The sequence below is a fragment of the Rutidosis leptorrhynchoides genome, chromosome 4 (genome assembly GCF_046630445.1).
Source record: "Rutidosis leptorrhynchoides isolate AG116_Rl617_1_P2 chromosome 4, CSIRO_AGI_Rlap_v1, whole genome shotgun sequence".
Taxonomy (NCBI): domain Eukaryota; kingdom Viridiplantae; phylum Streptophyta; class Magnoliopsida; order Asterales; family Asteraceae; genus Rutidosis; species Rutidosis leptorrhynchoides.
This window is the reverse complement of record NC_092336.1, coordinates 7,512,280-7,537,608: the sequence shown is the minus strand read 5'-3', so window position 1 is coordinate 7,537,608 and position 25,329 is coordinate 7,512,280. Positions and strand designations below refer to the sequence as shown.

At 33.5% G+C, this 25,329-nt stretch overlaps 1 protein-coding gene across 1 annotated transcript; it reads left to right on the top strand.

The window, feature by feature from the left end:
* Positions 1-21,436: 21,436 nt before the first annotated feature.
* Positions 21,437-24,363, top strand: LOC139839513 (heat shock cognate 70 kDa protein-like). The gene is made up of 3 exons (XM_071829593.1): positions 21,437-21,620; positions 22,375-23,981; positions 24,352-24,363. Exons 1-3 carry the CDS (start codon positions 21,596-21,598, stop codon positions 24,361-24,363), a joined length of 1,644 nt encoding a protein of 547 aa, XP_071685694.1. The 5' UTR covers positions 21,437-21,595.
* The last annotated feature ends 966 nt before the right edge of the window (positions 24,364-25,329 follow it).

Sequence of the window (25,329 nt, the reverse complement as noted above, 5' to 3'; positions counted from 1 at the left end):
AACACTTACATGTAACGACTAACGATGACTTAACGACTCAGTTAAAATGTATATACATGTAGTGTTTTAATATGTATTTATACACTTTTGAAAGACTTCAATACACTTATCAAAATACTTCTACTTAACAAAAATGCTTACAATTACATCCTCGTTCAGTTTCATCAACAATTCTACTCGTATGCACCCGTATTCGTACTCGTACAATACACAGCTTTTAGATGTATGTACTATTGGTATATACACTCCAATGATCAGCTCTTAGCAGCCCATGTGAGTCACCTAACACATGTAGGAACCATCATTTGGCAACTAGCATGAAATATCTCATAAAATTACAAAAATATGAGTAATCATTCATGACTTATTTACATGAAAACAAAATTACATATCCTTTATATCTAATCCATACACCAATGACCAAAAACACCTACAAACACTTTCATTCTTCAATTTTCTTCATCTAATTGATCTCTCTCAAGTTCTATCTTCAAGTTCTAAGTGTTCTTCATAAATTTCAAAAGTTCTAGTTTCATAAAATCAAGAATACTTTCAAGTTTGCTAGCTCACTTCCAATCTTGTAAGGTGATCATCCAACCTCAAGAAATCTTTGTTTCTTACAGTAGGTTATCATTCTAATACAAGGTAATAATCATATTCAAACTTTGGTTCAATTTCTATAACTATAACAATCTTATTTCAAGTGATGATCTTACTTGAACTTGTTTTCGTGTCATGATTCTGCTTCAAGAACTTCGAAGCCATCCAAGGATACATTGAAGCTAGATCCATTTTTCTGTTTTCCAGTAGGTTTATCCAAGGAAATTAAGGTAGTAATGATGTTCATAACATCATTCGATTCATACATATAAAGCTATCTTATTCGAAGGTTTAAACTTGTAATCACTAGAACATAGTTTAGTTAATTCTAAACTTGTTCGCAAACAAAAGTTAATCCTTCTAACTTGACTTTTAAAATCAACTAAACACATGTTCTATATCTATATGATATGCTAACTTAATGATTTAAAACCTGGAAACACGAAAAACACCGTAAAACCGGATTTACGCCGTCGTAGTAACACCGCGGGCTGTTTTGGGTTAGTTAATTAAAAACTATGATAAACTTTGATTTAAAAGTTGTTATTCTGAGAAAATGATTTTTATTATGAACATGAAACTATATCCAAAAATTATGGTTAAACTCAAAGTGGAAGTATGTTTTCTAAAATGGTCATCTAGACGTCGTTCTTTCGACTGAAATGACTACCTTTACAAAAACGACTTGTAACTTATTTTTCCGACTATAAACCTATACTTTTTCTGTTTATATTCATAAAATAGAGTTCAATATGAAACCATAGCAATTTGATTCACTCAAAACGGATTTAAAATGAAGAAGTTATGGGTAAAACAAGATTGGATAATTTTTCTCATTTTAGCTACGTGAAAATTGGTAACAAATCTATTCCAACCATAACTTAATCAACTTGTATTGTATATTATGTAATCTTGAGATACCATAGACACGTATACAATGTTTCGACCTATCATGTCGACACATCTATATATATTTCGGAACAACCATAGACACTCTATATGTGAATGTTGGAGTTAGCTATACAGGGTTGAGGTTGATTCCAAAATATATATAGTTTGAGTTGTGATCAATACTGAGATACGTATACACTGGGTCGTGGATTGATTCAAGATAATATTTATCGATTTATTTCTGTACATCTAACTGTGGACAACTAGTTATAGGTTACTAACGAGGACAGCTGACTTAATAAACTTAAAACATCAAAATATATTAAAAGTGTTGTAAATATATTTTGAACATACTTTAATATATATGTATATATTGTTATAGGTTCGTGAATCAACAGTGGCCAAGTCTTACTTCCCGACGAAGTAAAAATCTGTGAAAGTGAGTTATAGTCCCACTTTTAAAATCTAATATTTTTGGGATGAGAATACATGCAGGTTTTATAAATGATTTACAAAATAGACACAAGTACGTGAAACTACATTCTATGGTTGAATTATCGAAATCGAATATGCCCCTTTTTATTAAGTCTGGTAATCTAAGAATTAGGGAACAGACACCCTAATTGACGCGAATCCTAAAGATAGATCTATTGGGCCTAACAAACCCCATCCAAAGTACCGGATGCTTTAGTACTTCGAAATTTATATCATATCCGAAGGGTGTCCCGGAATGATGGGGATATTCTTATATATGCATCTTGTTATTGTCGGTTACCAGGTGTTCACCATATGAATAATTTTTATCTCTATGTATGGGATGTGTATTGAAATATGAAATCTTGTGGTCTATTGTTACGATTTGATATATATAGGTTAAACCTATAACTCACCAACATTTTTGTTGACGTTTTAAGCATGTTTATTCTCAGGTGATTATTAAGAGCTTCCGCTGTCGCATACTTAAATAAGGACGAGATTTGGAGTCCATACTTGTATGATATTGTGTAAAAACTGCATTCAAGAAACTTATTTTGTTGTAACATATTTGTATTGTAAACCATTATGTAATGGTCGTGTGTAAACAGGATATTTTAGATTATCATTATTTGATAATCTACGTAAAGCTTTTTAAAACCTTTATCTATGAAATAAAGGTTATGGTTTGTTTTAAAAATGAATGCAGTCTTTGAAAAACGTCTCATATAGAGGTCAAAACCTCGCAACGAAATCAATTAATATGGAACGTTTTTAATCAATAAGAACGGGACATTTCACCAAAGTTGGGTGGATTAAGGAAGTTAATATTGAATGAGGCACATAAGACAAGATACTCGATACATCCTGGAGTTGGAAAGATGTACCAAGATCTTAAGACACATTATTGGTGGCCTAATTTAAAGACAGACGTTGCAACATATGTTGGGGAATGTTTAACTTGTTCCAAAGTCAAAGCTGAACACCAAAAGCCGTCAGGGTTACTTCAACAACCAGAAATCCCAGAATGGAAATGGGATGGTATTACCATGGATTTCATCACGAAGTTACCAAAGACTGCCTGGGGATACGACACCATTTGGGTGATTGTTGATCGTCTCACCAAGTCTGCACATTTCTTGCCTATAAAGGAAACGGATAGAATGGAGAAACTATTACGATTGTATATAAAGGAAATTGTTTCAAGGCATGGAATACCTATTTCCATTATATCCGATCGTGATAGTAGATTTACCTCAAAGTTCTGGCAATCACTACAGGAGGCCCTAGGAACTCGTTTGGATATGAGCACCGCATATCATCCGCAAACTGACGAGCAGAGTGAAAGAACAATTCAGACTCTTGAAGACATGCTCAGGGCATGTGTGATCGATTTTGGAAACGGATGGGATAAGTATTTACCGTTAGCAGAATTCTCGTATAATAATAGTTATCATGCGAGCATTAAAGCTGCGCCATTTGAAGCACTGTATGGGAGGAAGTGTAGATCTCCTATCTGTTGGAATGAAGTAGGAGATTGACAATTAACTGGTCCCGAGATCATACACGAAACGACTGAGAAGATAGTACAAATCAAGGAGAGATTGAAAACAGCCCGTAGTCGCCAAAAGAGCTACGCCGATGTCCGAAGGAAACCATTAGAGTTTCAGATCGGTGACATGGTTATGTTAAAGGTGTCACCTTGGAAAGGTGTAATACGTTTTGGAAAAAGGGGTAAACTAAACCCAAGGTATGTAGGCCCGTTCAAAATTATCGAACGCATCGGACCGGTAGCTTATCGACTCGAGTTACCGCAACAACTTGCCGGAGTACATAATACATTTCACGTCTCGAACCTTAAAAAGTGTCTTGCAAAGGAAGACCTCACCATTCCTCTTGAAGAAATTCAAGTTGACGAGAAACTACAATTCATAGAAGAACCAATCGAGATCATGGACCGTGAAGTTAAACGGCTCAAGCAGAGCAACATACCGATCGTTAAGGTTCGTTGGAATGCTCGAAGGGGTCCCGAGTTTACTTGGGAACGAGAGGATCAAATGAAACAAAAATATCCACACTTGTTTTCCGATGACGCAAAATAGGTACAATTTTAAAATTTCGGGACGAAATTTATTTAACGGGTAGGTACTGTAATGACCCAGACTTTTTCGATCAATATATACTTATAAGATTAAAATTTACATAAATTAAACTTACCAACATGATAAGCAATCCAAATTGTTGAGATTTATGTTTTCGAAAAGAGTTTTACACAACGTTTGACCGTCTAGTTTGACCGATGATATCACGAACTATATAATATATGATAATTATACGTTTGTGTATATATATGTATATATACATACTTAACATGATCTAAGGATGTTTTAATACCTCATTTTGTATTAATAACAATAAGTTATAAGTATATTTTGAAACTACTAACTTAAGTTTTCAAAACGATAACCATACGTAACGTTATTTGACATAAATACTTATGACCTATAATGTTTATACATATATCGTATAAGTAATGTATTTAATCACTTTTTAAGGACTTAAATACATAAAACCATATAAGTGTATTCACAAAAGATAGCTATATTTGAATCCTCATTCCATTTTTCACAAAATTTCTATACGTATATCTAGAGTATAAGTACTCGTATCATACCTAGCTTCTATACGTATTTACTATTGGTATATACACATCAAATCACCACCAACCAGCCCTTGTTCAATGCCTTATGTATAAGGTAATTGCTTTTGTATGATTGTTTGACAAATACACAAGATTACAAACTAAAATTTTGTCCATGATCACCTTAAAATCACGTTTTTAAGGGAGGTAGGAGTATCATCATTTTGATTCATTTTCACTTCAATTATCTTAGCTAAAACACACACTCTTTCTTAACCTTTAAACTCCATAAACATTCAGCAAAGTTCCATGAAGATCTAGCTTCAAAAACCTTACTTAATCACCATAAGAAAACTCTTACAACAACACTTCAAGAAATCCTTCCAAGAACACAAACTTACTTCCAATCTTTCATCCAATTCCATCACCCTTTTGGTTCTAGCTTTTTACTCCTCTTTTACAGAAACCTTGTCCAAGGAACTTGAGGTAGTAACTATGTTCATAACCTTATTCGATTCATATATATATATATAGCTATCTTATTTTGTGGTATAAGATTTTAACAACAAGAACATAGTTTGAATATTTTCAAACTTGTTTGCAAACTAAATAGATCCTTCTAACTTAACTTTTAAAATACTTCAAGACCTGTAATATAACTTAAATATATGTTAACTTAACAAGGTATAACTTGGTTTTTCAAAGATTACCTTAAAAACTGTTTTTACGACGTCGGAGTGTAACCGGGGGCTGTTTTGGGTTGGATAATTAAAAACCATCTTAAACTTTGAATTGGAGGTTTATTTTCTGGAAAAATGATTTTTACTATGAATATGATAACACATAAAAATTTCATGATTTAATTCAAAGTATAAGTATTTTTAGAAAAATGGTCATTAAATGATATTTTTGTAACAAAAATGATTAACTTCATAAGTTTCACCAAAGTTTCACCTATGACCTGTGATTTCGAATACAAACTAAGGTATTTACAGTTCATAGTCTTAAAGAGGGACTCGATCCAAGGAGATGGCAAGTTGAATCAACGAAAACGGAGTTGTAACGAAGAAACTATGACCAAAACGAGATCGGATATCTAAGACTAGTTTAGGTACGAAAATAATTGGAGAAAATTAAATAAATCACATCTTTTTAAGATAACATGATATTTTATATATATGTACTTATAATTCAATTTTATATGGTTCAGGATCACCCGTAAACAACACGAGAAGATTAATCATAAGATCCCATGATTGTACGCAACACGTCATTTGACAACACCGGTACTTTATGTACGCAACACGTCATTTGACAACACCGGTACCGTGGGTCAAGATTAATCTCGACCAATACATATACGATGGGGGTTTTTATTTATTTCATTGGGGGTTTATTAAACACCTAAATATGAACCATTAAAATTGAATTACTAACATCGGACTGCTAACTACGGACTAAGAAATTATTAAAACTATTAAAAGTATAATAAGTATATATATGTGACGATTGTTTAAAATGGAAATATATTGATAAACTATATATGGATAGGTTCGTGATATCAATCGGAGACCAAGTCAAAATTACATATCTTCAAGACGAAAGTGAGTATATAGTCCCACTTTTAAACTCTAAGTATTTCGGGATGAGAATACATGTATTTTATGTTTTACGTTATGGACACAAGTAACTGAAAAATATATTCTACGTTGAGTTGTACCACTGGCATACTTCCCTGTAGCTTGGTAACTGTTATTTACAGCGGTATTGTAAACGCGAATCCTGTTGATAGATCTATCGGGCCTGACAACCCCAACCGGACTGGACGACCAGTATTCAACGGTTGCACAGTACTTCGTTTCGTGACTACACTTGGTACGGTGTAGTAAGATTTCATAATAAAGGGAATATGCGACGTGATTAAATGTTAAGTATGGTTACCAAGTGCTCAACCACTTAGAATATTTTTATTAAAATGTTTATATATGAAATCTTGTGGTCTATATATATATATATTGCTGCCGGCATTAAACCTATATCTCACCAACTTTATGTTGATGTTTTAAGCATGTTCATTCTCAGGTGATAATTAGAAGCTTCCGCTGCAACATGTTGAATTTAAACAAGATCTTGAGTATGCATATTTGTGTCAAAAATAAAACTGCATATCGGAGGATTTGTAATGTAAAATATGCTAGAAATCGTATTGTTATCATCACATGTAAAGTTTGTAAGTCTAAGATTATCGCTAAACGATAATCATCTTTTTATTGTCTAAAGCTTGTATTAAAATAAGAGTTATGGTTTGTAATGTAAAATAAATGCAGTTGTTCTTTTAAAAATGTCGCATATAGAGGTCAATACCTCGCAAAGAAATCATACGTTATCTAACTCGTTCTTATGGTTAAGGACGGGTTATTACAAAATTAAAGACTTATGTATTTCGGGGTTTTGCTTATACCTAAGCACTCGCCCACATGTTTATAACTTTCTATGTTTAGAAAGTCACTTATTTTAATGAATGCAATATTTTATCAAAACGTATCATATAGAGGTCAAAACCTCACTGTGGAATCAATGATTAACGTGCCGCGTCAATAGCGATTTTGACGGGTCGTTACAAGTGTATAGACAAGATTCATATTTTAGCGTATCTGTTACTGTAAACCTTACCTGGCGTATCCCGTAAATTCCTCCGTAACCTACGAAACCTTTTGTTCTATATATATGGATATTCTATATAATTAAGAATACCATCCGTTAGCCAGAAAATCATTTCATATTTAAAAATTCTTTATTCAATCGTACGAAATGGAATTCGTCATTAGTTCAAGTCACTCGGATTCCCAAATGGAATCCCACTCAAGCTCCGAAAGCAGTGTGACCGGAATGGAATAACCAATCAGTCATCATCTATTCTGGATGAATTAGAGATGGGTTCGTAGCCTCCTCAATCATTGGAGACAAGAAGAAGGTGATCGTTTCCATCCGCCACATTGCTCTATTGGCGAAGAACCTGAAGCACTTACCGGTGAACCTGTTCGAAACACCATCGTTTCTCTCATTTCCAGAGTATCTCGCCACGATTATATACTATATCAAATTGTAGATTATATTTATCCGCTAGTCTGAACCGAAAATCACCCCGGTGTAATAGAAGAAGTCAACGAGCTTCGCGCTCGGGTAGTGGCTTTAGAAAATATGGTGCGAAGGTTACAAACACCAGCAGCAGCACCAGCAGCATAACCAATACCACCACCAATGTCAACAGTACCATCACCACCACCAACATCAACATCCGCATCCCACACCTCAACACCTTAATCTATACCTCGAACATCAACGTCATACGCACCATGGATACCAAGGAGTACCAACAACAACAACATCATCACACGTCTCAACCTCGCAATCTATACCTCAAGCATAATCATCGTTCTACGAATCGTTTTACGAATCGTTCTACATAAACTATCTTCGTCCTTCATGGTGATTATGTAATCTATAATATTTTAGAGATTATGTACTCTAGTTCTAGCCGTAAATCTGATGAGTTTAATATCACATTGATTCATTAAATCCATAATTACGTCTGAAGAAAATATATATGTATATATGTTTTCATAAAGATTGTAATTAAAATTTTTATTGTACAAACTGTTAATGGTGAAAATATTTTAACGGGTAGGTAATACCTGAGGAATATTTAGATTTCGCATTAATAAGTTACACTGTACATTCTTCGATTCTGATTCAACAGTCATTTACTATCCTACTTGCTACCACAGCTATACGAATCCGTTCATCACAGAATGACCATTTTCATTCCATTTCATATTTGGATTTTGACCTATCAGAATCCGACAAGTGGCATAATGAAGAAAACATTGAACAAAATAAAATTGTTAGAAACAAACAAATTAACTATGAGAAATTTTGTTAAGAATCCACGCTAACAAAATCCTAGCTAACTGTTCCTAGCTAACTGATTACATTTTATTTATCGCAATTTATTTTATCGCAATTTACATTCTCGCAATTTTATTTATCGTCATTAAATTTCTGTTATTTACTTTACGCACTTTATTTATCGTTATTTAATTTTCTGTTATTTATTTTACGCACTTTAAATATCGGGACACGCATACAAGGTTTTGACATATCATATCGACGCATCTATATATATTATTTGGAATCACCATAGACACTCTATATGCAGTAATGATCGAGTTCTCTATACAGGATTGAGATTGATTCTACAATAATATATATAGTTTGAGTTGTGATCGAGTCTGAGACGTATACGGGTCATGACACGTATTAATTAATTCGAATATTATATATTAAACTATATATGAATTATTGGACTGTCAACTGTGGACTATCGACTGTGGACTAATAACATTGGACAATTAAAATGAATTAAAATATTGATTATAACATATGAAACTAAACAATTCTTCAAGTTGCCACTTGATTTCGTCTTAAACATCATTTGTATCTTCACGATTACATTCTGCGTTCAAACCTTTCATGATTCTTGAAAACACCTCAATCGAGAGGATGAACCAACCGCACTTCATTTACGGGAGGAAAGATTAATGCATATAGTTATGCACATAAAAACACTCGGAACCTGAGTAAACGTTTAACACGCAGCTGTGCTAATTCCTTTAGCGTTATTATTACCGAAAATAACTTTGCATCTGCTGTTCGAGATAGCCAGTTTTGTCACAGCTCCAGCAAGACAACTTCGACTTTTCATACGAAACAACCTTATTATAACGTTGATATATACGCGTGCTCTTTTATTGTTACCAGGGAACCTTTCATATTCCACCATATTACTATCAGCGTTTAATCATCTAGAAACACAATTTTCCTGAAACGACCTCAGATTAATAACCGATGATTCAGATATCATAGCATTAAATGTAGAGTAAATAGAAAAATGGTAGATGATCTAAACGACCAAAAGTTTAATGATAAAGAAAGGAGTGTTAGGAACGCTCGATAGAAAATTGGGTATTGAAAAACAGATTGAGCTACCCATGAAGGAGACCAAGGACAAATACAAGGACCAAACCCTATATTCAAAGGATTCAGGTAATTCTGGATCTGTTGAAATCTTTAGAGAATATCTTGCTCCGAAGTCATGTTAAAATCTTGCGAAAAATATTTCTCCATCAACCATCGAACTTATAAATTCCAAAATATCATCATCAATATCTTCGATATTTATGAGGATATTTTCATAAATATTCTCGTCCAAAATTATATACCTCTTCGTGCTTCCTGTGTATCATTATATTGGAAACATTCAAGAGAAAATTTAGTACCGAAAAGCAGATTATGCGAAACTATGAAGAAAGTCATGGACAAATCACAAAGAATAAGTTTGACTTCAAAGAATCCAAATGATTCAATGTCTGCTAAAGTCTTTAGTGAATATCTTGCTCCTTACTCTAAACCCTTGTAGACAATAGTTTCTATCATCCGCTGATCTTAGATATTTCGAGATATTATCGTATCTTTTATTATAAATATCCTCCATATTTCTGGAGATATTTTTATAACTATTCTTATCTGAAATCATTAATCTCTTCGTGCTATCAGTATTACATCATATAGAAACTGTTAGTTTCTATATTCTGTAAACTTTCGAGCTAAAAATATGAATGTTATTGAAGTAATGTTGGGAACTGATGCATGAGTTAGTATAATATAATGACACTTGATCAACGTGATTATATTACAGTAAGTCATGTTGAGTTTCAAATGGGACGTGATGATTCACAGATCCTAACGTCATCACGTGCCATGTTATATAACTCTTTCATTATGCTTAACTTCTGAACATATCAAGAAAGTATATTCTTGATAGTTCTATTCTCAGTGATTCTGGTAATTTGATAAATCAAATCGTGCTAATACATTAGTTCTTATTTAGAACACGATGTTTATTCAAAATCTCATACTTACGAATTCTGGACTGTTACCCGCTTTACTAGAGGTCGGGAGGATAATAAAAAGGCAAAGAGCTCCAGAATATAAGAGAAAATATAAAGCCCAACAACAACACCGAAATTATAAACCGTGGATATCAGTGCGTATAGCAATATAAAGACACAGGAGGATTATAAATACAATAATCCCTAAAGCATAGTAGAAATAAACGGATTCCTCCGGTGGAAGTTGGAAAAGGAGAATGATTGTTGCGATAATCAGGATAAGGACAAGGATCAGAACTGGATTAAGCATTTTCACAATCTTTTGAATTTGGGCATTGAGTATTGAAGTGGTGAAAATTAATGGAACGGAAAAGGTAAAATTTATAGTGAAAATATCAGACAGAGGAATCGAGGCAGATCACCGCATTTAATTATAGAAATCTAAATTTCCTTATTCGCAGAAGAATCAAATCTTTTAGATTTCGAAGATTTTCTTCAAATCCCTTGAATTCCGGAATTCAACCCTGACTCTGTCAAAAGTTAAGATGAACCTTTACTTTCCTATTTCACTTTTTGATGATAGCTTCATTCGTACTCTTCGAATAATTGAGTTATTTTTATCCATATTGTTCAATGATGATAAAACTCAATTTATCAACTCATATTCGTTATGAAAACATTCTTATTGTTAGCCATCACGACCACACTCAAATTTCGGGACAAAATTTCTTTAACGGGTAGGTACTGTGATGACCCGGGAATTTCCGACCAAATTTAAACTTAATCTTTATATGATTTCGACACGATAAGCAAAAGTCTATAATGTTGAGTCTCAGAAACTTTTAAATTTTTACATGAATGCATTTAACCTCAGACTATGCTCGACGATTCACGAACAATTGTTTGTAGTTAAATATAAATGTATATTTTAAATTTATCTGTTTCAATATATATATATATAATTAATACAAACTTATCTATGTAATAAAATTTGAGAAAACATAATTATGGATATAGTAATTTGAACATATATGTATATGAATTCTATACATAAATATTACTATATGTATATTGTAATATATATATATATAATATATAAATATTAAACATTCAATATATATTATTATAATACTAGATATAACAAATTTTATAATATGTAATGTATATATACATTAAATTTTATTATAAATTAAGATAAGATTTACTATAGTAATATTATTATTTACTTCCAATATTATTATCAACATTTAGATTATTAATATTACTATTATTAGTATACTAATTATTAATTAACTATTAATTATAAACTTTATATATATATATATGTGTATTAAATCACTATCTGTATCCTATTTTATTTTTTATTTTTTTATTTTTTTTCCTGACTTCTATTTTGCTTGTGACTCCTTGTGGAACCAGCTAATATGCAAACCAAATATGTATTGACAAAATTCGTTTAACTCTTTCATCCCCATTATTAGATATCAAATACCAAATTACTGATAATTGAAGTTAAAAAAAAAAAAAAAAAAAAACATATCAAGTGCTTTCGTTTTCTCTGTTCTTGATCCAAAATAACAAAAGTTTGATTTGAATGAAATCTAAAAATGTAACAATGCAGTCCTGGTAGGATTGATCCAAGCAAACTATCTGTAAGTTTCCAGTTTTCAATCTGTTCTATTTACTCTGAATTTTTGAAGTCAAACAAGAAGAACAAAAAGTCAAACTTATGAACATAAATCAAATTCGAATTCGTTTTAATGTTTAAAGGTTAATTGATGATGTAGAAAGTTTCTATTGATGATTCCTAAAACAATTCATATTGTCATTATAAACTAAAACGCTCTAAAAATCAAAATACGAATTTGTGTTCAAGGTGTTCTTGATCGGGATTAACAATAGTTTGAAATTTTATAAATTTTAAAAATCTAAAAATGCAATTGTGTAAGGAATCATTCATGTAAATTATATGCAAAATATCAGATTCCAATTCATCGTAACGAACTCGAATTTCTAAGTCAAAGTTTGTAAATTCAAAAGTCAAACATTTGTTCATCAACGAATTTGAAGTTTACGTTATGATTTAAGTTAAATAAACGATTCTAATAGTTTCCATAGATGATTTCAAATGTGTTTCATGTTATAGTAATTGTCCAAATCGTTGTAGAAATAGAAATCAAATTTTTTTTTTGGGTTACCTGCGTCGCAACAGCAATAGCTGTTTAAAATTTTTTTATTTTTTTTTCTTTCTTATCTCGTTTTTCTAATAATACTAGTAAATAAATATGTGATGTTAAATATCTTTAGGTATCACAATCTTTGACAAGAAATTTGGGGACTAGTCTGCTATTTACACCCTGGCCAAATGGAATTTATGAGAAGAAGGGAAAAATAGTTTGTTCGGTTAAATACATTTTTGTTGGGTCTTAATTCAGATAAAAAAAGTATGGAGTGAGGGTTGAGGGTGTTAGCGGGTGAGCGTGAGGTCGTGGGTTCGAGTCCCGTCCTAGGCATTTCTTTTTAGCAAATCCTTTTGAAGGTAGTTTTCTAATCTTGTTATTATTATTATTATTATTATTATTATTATTATTATTATTATTATTATTATTATTATTATTATTATTATTATTATTATTATTATTATTATTATTATTATTATTATTATTATTATTATTATTATTGTTATTATTATTAATTATGTTAAGTATTATTATCATTAATATAATTATTACTAATGTTATTATCATTAACCTAGATAAATATTACTATTATCATCACCATTGTTATTATTATTACTATTATTATTGTGATTGTTATTGATATTATGATTATTATTATTATCAATATCATTATGTATTAGAATTAGTATTTAGTATTATTGTTATTATCATTAATATTAAAATTATTATCACTAAAAATTATTATTATTATTAAGTATTACTATCATTATTATGATTTGAAATACGAATTGATGTTATAGAAGCTTTAGTTATTAGTCACAAAATTAAACATGAAGATCTTGATTAGGATTAACATAAGTTTTGATATTAATATTAACCCTAGTAATGAAATTGCTATAATAATAATTATTATTAAGTATTATGTAAAAATTATTATTTTTAATATCATTATTAATAATAAATAAGAACTACTGTTATTAACATTATTATAAGGTTTATCATTTAAAACTATCATTAATATTACTATTAATAAAATCATTAATATCTATATCATTATTATTAACACTAGTATTATCATTATGTTAATCACTACTAATATTATTTCGTATTAGTATAATTACTATTTTAACAAACAAATGAAATATATACATATAAAATATTTGATACATATAACTTAACAAAAGTTATAATCTTTTATAGTAATAATAAAACATAACAATTAACAATATCAAAAAAATTATATCACTAATAAAAATATATATATCTGTTCGATTACAAGTATATGTTTTAATATATATACGAATGTTATAGGTTCGTAAATCTGAGGCCAACTCTATACTTGTTCAATGTTGTTATATGTATTTTTACTACAAAATACAGTATGGTGAGTTTCATTTACCTTTTTACCCTTTATATTTTTGGGCTGAGAATACATGCGCAATTTTTATAAATGTTTTACGAAATAGACACAAGTACGTGAAACTACATTCTATGGTTGAATTATCGAAACCGAATATGCCCCTTTATAGTATGGTAATCTAAGAATTAGGGAACAGACACCCTAATTGACGCGAATCCTAAAGATAGATCTATCGGGCCCAACAAGCCCCATCCAAAGTACCGGATGCTTTAGTACTTCGAAATTTATATCATGTCCGAAGGAGGATCCCGGAATGATGGGGATATTCTTATATGTATATTGTGAATGTCGGTTACCAGGTGTTCAATCCATATGAATGATTTTGTCTCTATGCATGGAACGTATGTTTATGAGAAATGGAAATATGAAATCTTGTGGTCTATTAAAATTATAAAATCATTATTTATGTTAAACTAATGAACTCACCAACCTTTTGGTTGACACTTTAAAGCATGTTTATTCTCAGGTATGAAAGAAGTCTTCCGCTGTGCAATTGCTCATTTTAAAGATATTACTTGGAGTCATTCATGACATATTTCAAAAGACGTTGAATTTGAGTCGTTGAGTTCATCAAGATTATTATTAAGGTAATTATAGTTAGATATATTATAAATTGGTATGCATGCCGTCAACTTTCGATGAAATGAAAGTTTGTCTTTTCAAAAACGAATGCAATGTTTGTAAAATGTATCATATAGAGGTCAAGTACCTCGCGATGTAATCAACTATTGTGAACCGTTTATAATCGATATGGACTTCATCCGGATGGATTAGGACGGGTCCTTTCAGTATGAGTCTTCAACAACCCAAAATATCATACACGTTAGAGATTAGTTTGAGCCTGAATAGCTCAAACTATACTTTATGGTCAAGGATGATGAAAGTAGCCATTTGAGGTAAATCCAAGGCTCGTTTAGATCACTTAACCAAAAATTCAATGGATAGCAGCCATGAAAAATATGAACAATGGGAACAACAGGGTCTCATCCTATTTTCATGGCTAATCCAGAACATAGAACCCAAATTGCCTTGGGAGGCTTTAATCACCACATATAGCAGTGATAGTGACAAACTGCAAACATACGATTTATATGTCAAAGCAACTGGAATCAAACAAGGCAATTTAAGTGCAATTTTGTTAATGTTTTGAGTGCAAGGTATATAAGTGTGGTATAGATATACTACTATATCATAGTAGGCTATACAAGTTATAAATAAAATTTCTGATTCACATGGTTCATTTTTGTTTTTTTGTTTTTTTAATAATAATAAGTTGGTTACTACCAAGAAAGATCATAACAAGCGATTGTAGTACCCCTATATGTTGAGAAAAGCGACACCGAATTATAGCAAACCGCTAGTAATAATTGAAATAACGACAATAATAGGACACCGAGATTTAACGTGGAAAACTCCAAAAGGTTAAAAACCACGGGCAAGGAAAGAAACGCTTCACTAATAAGAATAATAGGAATTACACTTCTCTCTAATTACAAGGATAAACACTAATCTTTTTATCTCTTGTAGTTAGGAGATTACTCACAAACTCTCTATTTAAGTTTTTAGTATAAGGAGAATGAATTGATTTGGGATGCTGGATGAGCTTCCATCTATCTCTATTTATACTAGTAGATAAAGGGGTTGGTGAAGTATGAACTAAAGAAAATACGTTGTAGGCTCCTGTCATGCATTCAACTACCATCCATTTGACCTTTCAACATCCACCTACTGCATCCACATGTTTATTTTAACAAATTCATTAGCCTACCATATTTGACAATCTCCCACTTGAAGATTCGATTGAAGCTCAATCAATCATCACACGATAATCCTTCCTTACCATTGATGTTTCTTACATTTCCGCTAGGCCGCATGAGGAATGGCACCAAACAAACTTGTCACGGTTGATTGACTTTGTTAGAAAATTAGCTACATTGTCGTCAGTATGAATTTTTCGCATATCCATGGTTCCTTCTTCCACTTTCTCATGAACGAAGTAATACTGAACTAGTATATGCTTTGTTTTTAAATGAAATGCTGGATTCCTTGCAAGATGCAAGGCACTCTGGTTGTCACAAAATAGAGTGATATTCTCTTGTTTGTGCCCGAGTTCCTCCAACAACATTTTCAACCATACTGCCTCTTTAGTAGCTTGAGTAGCTGCTACATATTCTACCTCTGTTGTTGACATCGCCACAACTGACTGCAGTTTTGAAACCCAGCTTACTATTCCACCACAAAGTGTGAAAACATATGCAGTGGTAGATTTACTTTTATCGATATCACCTGCATAATCTGAATCAACATACCCTTTGACAATAAATTTCGGTTCCCCATAACATAATACAACATCTAAGGTTCCCTTGATGTATTTAAGGATCCTCTTTACCGCATTCCAATGCTCTTTACCAGGATTCGCCATGTACCGACTAACTACTCCCACTGCATGTGCAATGTCTGGTCTTGTACATATCATTGCGAACATTAAACTTCCCACTGATGATGCATACGGTACGCGAGACATCTCCTTCCTCTCGTATTCACTGCTAGGATACATAACGGAGGATAACTTAAGATTAGTAGGAAGTGTGGTTGAGATTGGCTTACTATCTTGCATATTAAAGCGCTGCAAGACTTTCTTCAAATAATTCTTTTGAGAAAGTCAAATCTTCCTATTATCTCTGTCTCGGTGAATTTGCATCCCTAGAATCTTGTTTTCAGCACCCAAGTCTTTCATTTCAAACTCCCTAGCCAATTGAGCCTTCAGCTTATTAATACGATCTTTGTTGGGGCCTGCAACCAACATGTCGTCTACATATAACAGCAAAATGACAAAATCATTGTCCCCAAACCTCTTGAAATATGCACAAGGGTCTACATAAAGTCTATTATATTCAAGGATCATTATGAAAGAATCAAATCTCTTGTACCAACATCTCGGCGCCTGTTTGAGACCATACAGAGATTTCTTTAACCTGCAAACCAAGTTCTTTTTTCCTTGTAGTTCAAAACCTTCTGGTTGAAGCATATAAATTTCTTCTTCAAGATTTCCATGAAGAAATGCAGTTTTCACATCTAGCTGCTCTAGATACAAATCAAATGTAGCACACATCGCTATAACTATTCAAATTGTTGTAAGTCGAACTACAGGAGAAAATATTTCATTAAAGTCCGTACCTTCTTTCTGAGCATATCTTTTAACCACCAGTCTTGCACGATATCGCTCCACTCGATCATCGCCATTTCACTTGATCTTATACATCCATTTATTTCCAATAGGTTTTCTACCTTTCGGCAATGGCACAAGTTCCCATGTTTTATTTTTATGAAGAGCTTCAATTTCTTCCTGCATAGTTGTCATCCACTGAGATGCATCTGAATGATTCAGTGCCTCGCGAAGAGTTGTTGGCTCTCCTTCCTCTGTTAGAAGACAATATGCAACATTTCTTTCCATAATATAATCCGAGTGCCACCCTGGACGTTTTCGTTCCCGATTAGAAATACGAGTCGCTGGAGCTTCATTAACGACTACTTGATTTTCATCGTGCTCTGGTACTGCTTCAGAAGAATCTATATGAAATTCATTACTCACCTGTATCGGTATAGTTTCTTTTGAAGTGCTAACATCTTCAAGATCATTGTCTTCTGTAAAGACAACATCTCTGCTGATGACTACTTTGTGGGCAGTAGGGTCCCATAAGCGATACCCCTTAACACTTTCTGGACTTCGGATCCAACTTTGTCGTTTCTTGAGAATTGTACATTGCGTACACAGGACTTCCAAATACATGAAGGTAAGAATAATCAACTGGTTTTCCAGTCCACATTTCCATCGGCGATTTTAACTCAATTGCAGTTGATGGTGACCGATTTATCACGTAACAGGCAGTACTTACTGCATCTTCCCAAAATGATTTTCCCAAGCTTGCAGTTGGCAACATCGCCCTTGTTCTATCTAATAAGGTTCTATTCATCCGCTCTGCCACTCCGTTTTGTTGAGGAGTGTATGCCGTCGTGAACTGTCTTTTGATACCTTCTTGTTTGCAGAACTTATCAAATTCATCACCAGTGTATTCTCCTCCATTATCAGTCATTAAACACTTGATCTTTTTACCAGATTCAAGTTCAACCCGCGCTTTGTAAACTTTGAAAACTTCAAACACATCCGCCTTTCTCTTGATTGGGTACACCCAACATCTCCTAGTATAATCATCAATAAATGATACAAAATACTTTGCTCCTCCTAGGGATTGAACTGGTGCTTGCCACACATCAGAGTGAACCAATTCTAGAATCAATTTACTTCTAGAATTTGATGTGTTAAACTTCAGGCGATGCTGCTTGCTGATTACACAATGCTCACAGAAAGGTAGCGATACCTTTGTAAGATCAGGAATAAGATTTCTTTCAACAAGAATCTTTATACCTTGCTCAGACATGTGTCCAAGCTTTTGATGCCATGTCATAGCAACTTTATCAATTGAACTATTCGAAGCAACAGATGCTTCCGATTCCTGTACCGTCTCGCCTTTCAGAATGTATAAATTAGCACCCACCTTTTCTCCTTTCATAAGTACAACCGCGCCTTTCTTGATTATCATGATCTTCTCATGTATCACCATCTTACAACCAAGATCATCCAATTATCCTAAAGACAATAAGTTCTTCTTCAAACCCTCCACGTGTCGTACACCTTGAATAGTACGAACTGTACCATCGTGTATCTTCAGAATGATATCTCCAATTCCAATGATCTTTAGTTCATGATCATTGCAACTATATACAGATCCTCCTGAGATACGTTCATATTGTTTGAACCATTCTCTTCTAGGGGTCATGTGAAAAGTAGCTCCCGAGTCAAATAACCAGACATCAACAAATGTCTTTCTGCCTTCATTTGCTACCACTGCCTCACTAACCAAAGCAGTCCCATCTTCTGAAATGCTTGCGATATTTCCTTGAGGATTAGAGTTATTTAAACTCCGACAATCCTTCTTCAGATGACCTTTCTTGCCACAATTGTAGCATGCATAGGTCTTCTTCTTTTTAGACTTCGGTTTACCATGATTGTGACTCCCACTTGGGCCACGTTCCGTTGATCTCCCTCCTGACACCACCAAGGCCTCCACTTGTCGTGAACCGGCATGTTTGTCCTCCTTGTTATTGCGCCGAATTTCTTCTTCTAGAATAGCAGCCGCAACTTCATCATAGACTAGATACTCCGAGAGAACATTATTGGTTAAGTTAATAATGAGTTGATCATACGAGTCAGGTAGACTCTGAAGTAAAAGTTCATCACGTTCTTTTGGCTCTATATTGCAACTTGATGAAGCGAGTTGAGAAAATAGAGTATTCAAAGAATTAATGTGCTCATTAACTGAAGTAGATTCATTCATGCGTAGCGCATAAAGTTTCCTCTTAAGGAATATCTTGTTGTGGAGTGATTTGGTCTCGTACAATTTTACGAGGTGATCCCAAATCTCTTTCGCCGTCTTCTTTTCTTCTATGCTAGACAAAACGCCATCTACTAGTGCCAGATGAAGATTTGCGATAGCCTGGCCGTCCATCTCTTCCCATTTTTCATCAGTGACTTCGGCTGAACGTCCACTGATGGCCGTCAAACACTTATCCTTTCTCAGGATAGCTTTCATCTTTAGTTTCCATAACGAGAAGTTGCTCCCGTTGAACTTTTCAATTTCGAATTTCGTAGACATTGCTATAATCACAATCTTCTTTTCGACAATACTATTTTTCTGAGAAATAGTACCCGGGAACTTTTATCGAGTGAAATTAATCTTACTTATTTTCTGATGTGGACGATCCACTCCCGTGGCAACCACAGAGCATACGATAAGTAGATTAATACACACTAGATATTAGAACCTTAGCTCTTGATACCACTTGTTGAGAAAAGCGACACCGAATTATAGCAAACCGCTAGTAATAATTGAAATAACGACAATAATAGGACACCGAGATTTAACGTGGAAAACCCCAAAAGGGTAAAAACCACAGGCAAGGAAAGAAACGCTTCACTAATAAGAATAATAGGAATTACACTTCTCTCTAATTACGAGGATAAACACTAATCTTTTTATCTCTTGTAGTTAGGAGATTACTCACAAACTCTCTATTTAAGTTTTTAGTATAAGGAGAATGAATTGATTTGGGATGCTGGATGAGCTTCCATCTATCTCTATTTATACTAGTAGATAAAGGGGTTGGTGAAGTATGAACAAAAGAAAATACGTTGTAGGCTCCTGTCATGCATTCACCTACCATCCATTTGACCTTTCAACATCCACCTACTGCATCCACATGTTTATTTTAACAAATTTATTAGCCTACCATATTTGACACTATAAAAAAAATCACATTGTCGTTTTAGTTATGCAAACCACAACTTTTTGCGTGGCAAATAGTAGGGATTGTAGTACCCCTATAAAAAAAATCACATTGTCGTTTTAGTTATGCAAACCACAGCTTTTTGCGTGGCAAATAGTAGGGTGTCGTTTTAGTTATGCAAACCACAGTTTTTTGCGTGGCAAATAGTAGGGTAAGATAATTAATATAATTTTTTTTAAATAGCACAAACTCATATAGACGACAATTTAAGTTTTATATCTTCAAAAGTTAGTAATGGTTCCGTAACCCCCTCATCTTCTTGCGACCCAATATCTCCAACCTCATTAGGCCCGTTGTTTAATCTCTCCTCCTGCATCAAGGTTAAAATGCGGCCCATCTAATTTTATGACTTCATTAATTGGCCTGCTTTCTAACGAGGCCTCAATACCCAAAGATTTAACTGAATCCAACTTGGATCAATTAACATAACATCATACCCAGAAACAAATTCTTGTGACCAGAAACAATAATAATTAATATAATGAAATAATAATAAAAAATATACTTAATTAATTGGGTACATAACTGTCCTTTTTTAGAGTTTATTACCTTGAAAGAAAAACAATGAAATCGTGTAGATTTTTTAGTATTAATATACAAAATATATCACCATATATAAAATAATGGCAAGACATGCTTATTTCAAGCAAGAAATCTTTTAGAGATGGAAACAATCTTAGACATATATATACATCTATATATAGTCACGCACGCACCTTAAACAAATGCATATATAACGAATCGAATTACATATAATATATACACATAGGTTGAGGCAATCGATCGATCGATCAGGTAACGTACGTACATATAATAAAAATAGAAAATAAAAAAAATGGATAGCAGAAGACGAAAGGAGGCGGCGGTGGCGATAGGAATTGACTTGGGAACAACGTACTCATGTGTTGGCGTATGGAAGCATAATCGAGTCGAAATCATAGCGAATGATCAAGGCAACCGAACTACACCTTCTTCCGTTGCTTTCACTCCTAATGATCGTCTCATTGGCGAAGCTGCCAAGAATCAACTACCTATGAATCCTACCAACACCATATTTGGTACGTACGTAATTAATTAATCATCCATCTAGTTCAATTCCCACTAGTGGCCTGGTCGGTTTTATTTTAATTTAATTTTGTCTTGGTAATTAAGTGAATTGAAGTTAACAAAATAACCATCCGGGCATAGCCTGGATGGTCACTGAGCTATCCCCATGATAGCATCCACCCGGGTTCGAGTTTGAGTTCCGCATCGGCTTGTTCAAAAAGGGAGATGACTGGAGGGATGTCGAAAGACAATTCACCCGGTAGCGGGTCTGGCACTCAGCGGGCTCGTTCCCCCAGGTTTACCCTCTGCGGGGGAGTCAAAGATTCGTTCGTAGGGGGGTTCCTGAGTAACAAAAAAAAAAAAAAAAATTTAACAAAATTAAATTAATCATCTTTGCTATGGCTTAAGTATCACTTTAACAGTACTTTCCGAAAGCTTTGAAACTTTTTGCGAGTTAGGAAATTAAACTTGCCTATCGCCGTTCAAAAAAATAAATAAATAATAAATAAAATAATAATCACGAGATACGCACTATTTGGGTTTACATTGTAAGTAGTACGGGGTAATTTATTTAATTAGATAATTTTAATAATGGATGATGTAGAGAAAAGAATAAGAAAATCCACTTCATGTTTTAGTACAGAGGACAATTAAACAAATGGAGTAATTAACAAGTAACAATGACCAGCTAGCTTAATTTTGTTAGTTGACATAATTTTCTTTTTTATAAATAATTAATTAAATAGAAAATATATATTTTTTCAGATGCAAAGAGGTTGATTGGACGGAATTATAGTGATAGCAAAGTGCAGGATGACATGAAGTTGTGGCCTTTTAAAGTCATAGAAGGTCCTTCCGACACACCAAAGATCGTTGTCACCTACAAAGGTTTTGATAAGGAATTCACGGCCGAAGAAATTTCATCAATGATTCTTGGTAAGATGAAAGAAACCGCAGAGGCCTACCTTGGACAAGTTGTGAAAGATGTGGTTATCACCGTTCCAGCTTATTTTAATGATTCCCAACGTCAAGCTACAAAGGATGCAGGCACTATCGCTGGCTTACACGTTATCCGCATCATTAATGAGCCCACTGCTGCTGCAATCACTTATGGTTTAGACAACAACATGTCTGAATATGATAAAAATGTGCTCATCTTTGATTTGGGTGGTGGTACTTTTGATGTCTCTATAGTGACTATTAAGAGGGGAGGGGGTAAGTTTGAGGTGATAGCTGTTTCTGGTGACACTCATTTGGGAGGTGAGGATTTTGATAATCGAATGTTGGAGCATTGCGTTGTTGAATTTAAAAGGAAGTATCGTAAGGACTTAAATGGGAATCAAAGAGCGATAGGGAGGTTAAGATCTGCTTGTGAGAAAGCAAAAAGGATTCTCTCGTGTAGTGTTCAAACGTCAATCCAAGTGGATTGCTTGCACGAGGGGATTGATTTTTCTATCAACTTTACTCGAGCTAAATTTGAAGATCTGAACAAGAGCATGTTTGACTCTTGTATCAAGATCGTAGAAAAATGTTTACACGACGCCATGATGGAGAAATCACAAGTAGATGAGATTGTTCTAGTTGGTGGCTCGACTAGGATACCTAAGGTTCAAAGTATGTTAGAAGATTATTTTGATGGTAAGGAGCTTTGCAAGGGTGTGAACCCTGATGAGGCTGTTGCGTACGGTGCCGCCGTTATGGCTGCAAAATTAGGAGGACGTGATGATAATAATACAAATAACTATGTTCGTGATTTGGTGCTAGTAGACGTCACTCCTTTGTCACTTGGTGTAGAGTTATATGAAGACCTATTTCATGCTATCATACCGCGAAACACTCCAATACCAACAAACAAATCCCATATATGTTGTACGCTTCACGATAATCAAACGACTGCGCTCATCAAGGTGTATCAAGGTGAAAGAGCAAGATCTATTGATAACCATCTGTTGGGGAAGTATACAGTTTCTGGTATTCCACCTGCTCCCCGATTGACTTCATCAATTGAGATTATCTTTAACATAGATGCTGACGGTATCCTGACAGTCACGTCAAGGATCTTATCGACTGGTAAGACGGAGAAACTTATCATTACCAATGAAAATGGAAGACTCTCCAAACAAGAAATTGAGAAGATGGTTAAAGACGGTGAAAGATACAAATATGAGGATCAAGAATTTAAGAAGAGAGTGGATGCATACAATGCATTAGAAAACTGCTTATATTATATTAAAAATAAACTCGGCGATGATGATTTCAAGAAAAGGGTGCACCGGAACAGCATGGAGAAAATCGAGAATGCTATCGCCGTCACAACCATGTGGCTCTTGGATAATCCAGCAGCAACTGCAGAAGAGCTTCTGCAAAGGAAGGTATGTATATATATTATATTATGTATGTATATCTTAAACCTCGATCTTTTATTTTTTTGTATATATGCATTCTAATTAAGATGTTTGTTGTTGTTGTTGTTGTTGTTGTTGTTGTTGTTAGATTAAGTTGACAAGTGAGGTGCAACGCTTTTCAAGTGAATCAAGACCGATAGATATAAGAAATTTAAGCAGCTCGTTTAGAAGGCTACTGAATGAAAGACATTAATTAATCCCGACCAGATGTTGACTTATCTACTAAATGATGAGTTTTTGGTACTAAATTTGAATTTTAATCTGAATTGATTTGATGACTTTCGGTTTTAAATTTTGTAAGTTTAAAGCTTGGCTTATAATTTTAAGTTTGTTTCAGTTTAAGGCTTGATTTTAAATATCACCATTTGTGGTATTTGTACATAAACCCATCCCGTAATTGTTATTCTTGACGAGGCGTGTTTCCTATATTGGTACAAACTCCTGAAGACCTTGGAGCAAACAAAAGTTTTGTTCAATTCTAACGGGTGTTTCATGTTATTACAACAAAAGTTTTGTAAATCTATGGTGTATATATGAAAATAATATTTATTCTGTATTTTTAAATTCAAATCTTATACATTGATTATTCACATATAACCAATACAACTCGATCAAAAGTGGTGACTTCATCTACAACCCCATATACATCAAGTATGATGAAAGAAAACATTTTTGAACATACGACAAATACAACTGGTGAATATCCATATAACATTGCAACTCCGGCATCGTTAACACCATCTTTTAGAATATCAAAAGAATCAGTTAATAATAGACTTTTTTGCTCCGTTGGTCCTTCAATTATACACGAACTTGCAATCCGAGTCCCTCAAGTTTTTTTTTTTGGATTTTCGAGTGCTTAAAATTGCAAAATTTTGCAATCCGAGTCCCTCCGTCTAACTTCCGTCTAAATTGGCCGTTAACCTTTGACATGTGCCATGCATGTGAGGGTAAAATCGTCTTTTTACTCTTTTCTTTGACTTTTTTGCTTCGTTGGTCCTTCGTTTATACACAAAATTGCAATCCGAGTCCCTCAACTTTTTAATTCGAATTTTTATCTTTTTTTTTTAATCTTTAATTCATACTTTTTATCTTTGATTCGACTTTTTATCATCATCATCTCTCATCTTCTTCTTCTAACTTTCTCCGGCACTTCGCATCGCCGTCAAGGAATGGGTAGGGTTTGTCCGATTTATAACGCTTGTTAGTTCATGTTCTTCGTCATCTTGTTTGTTCACCGTCGTCATCATCTTCATCGAATCATCGTCAAATCATCATCGACAGATCTGAAGTTCATTCGGATTCGAAATCAGGA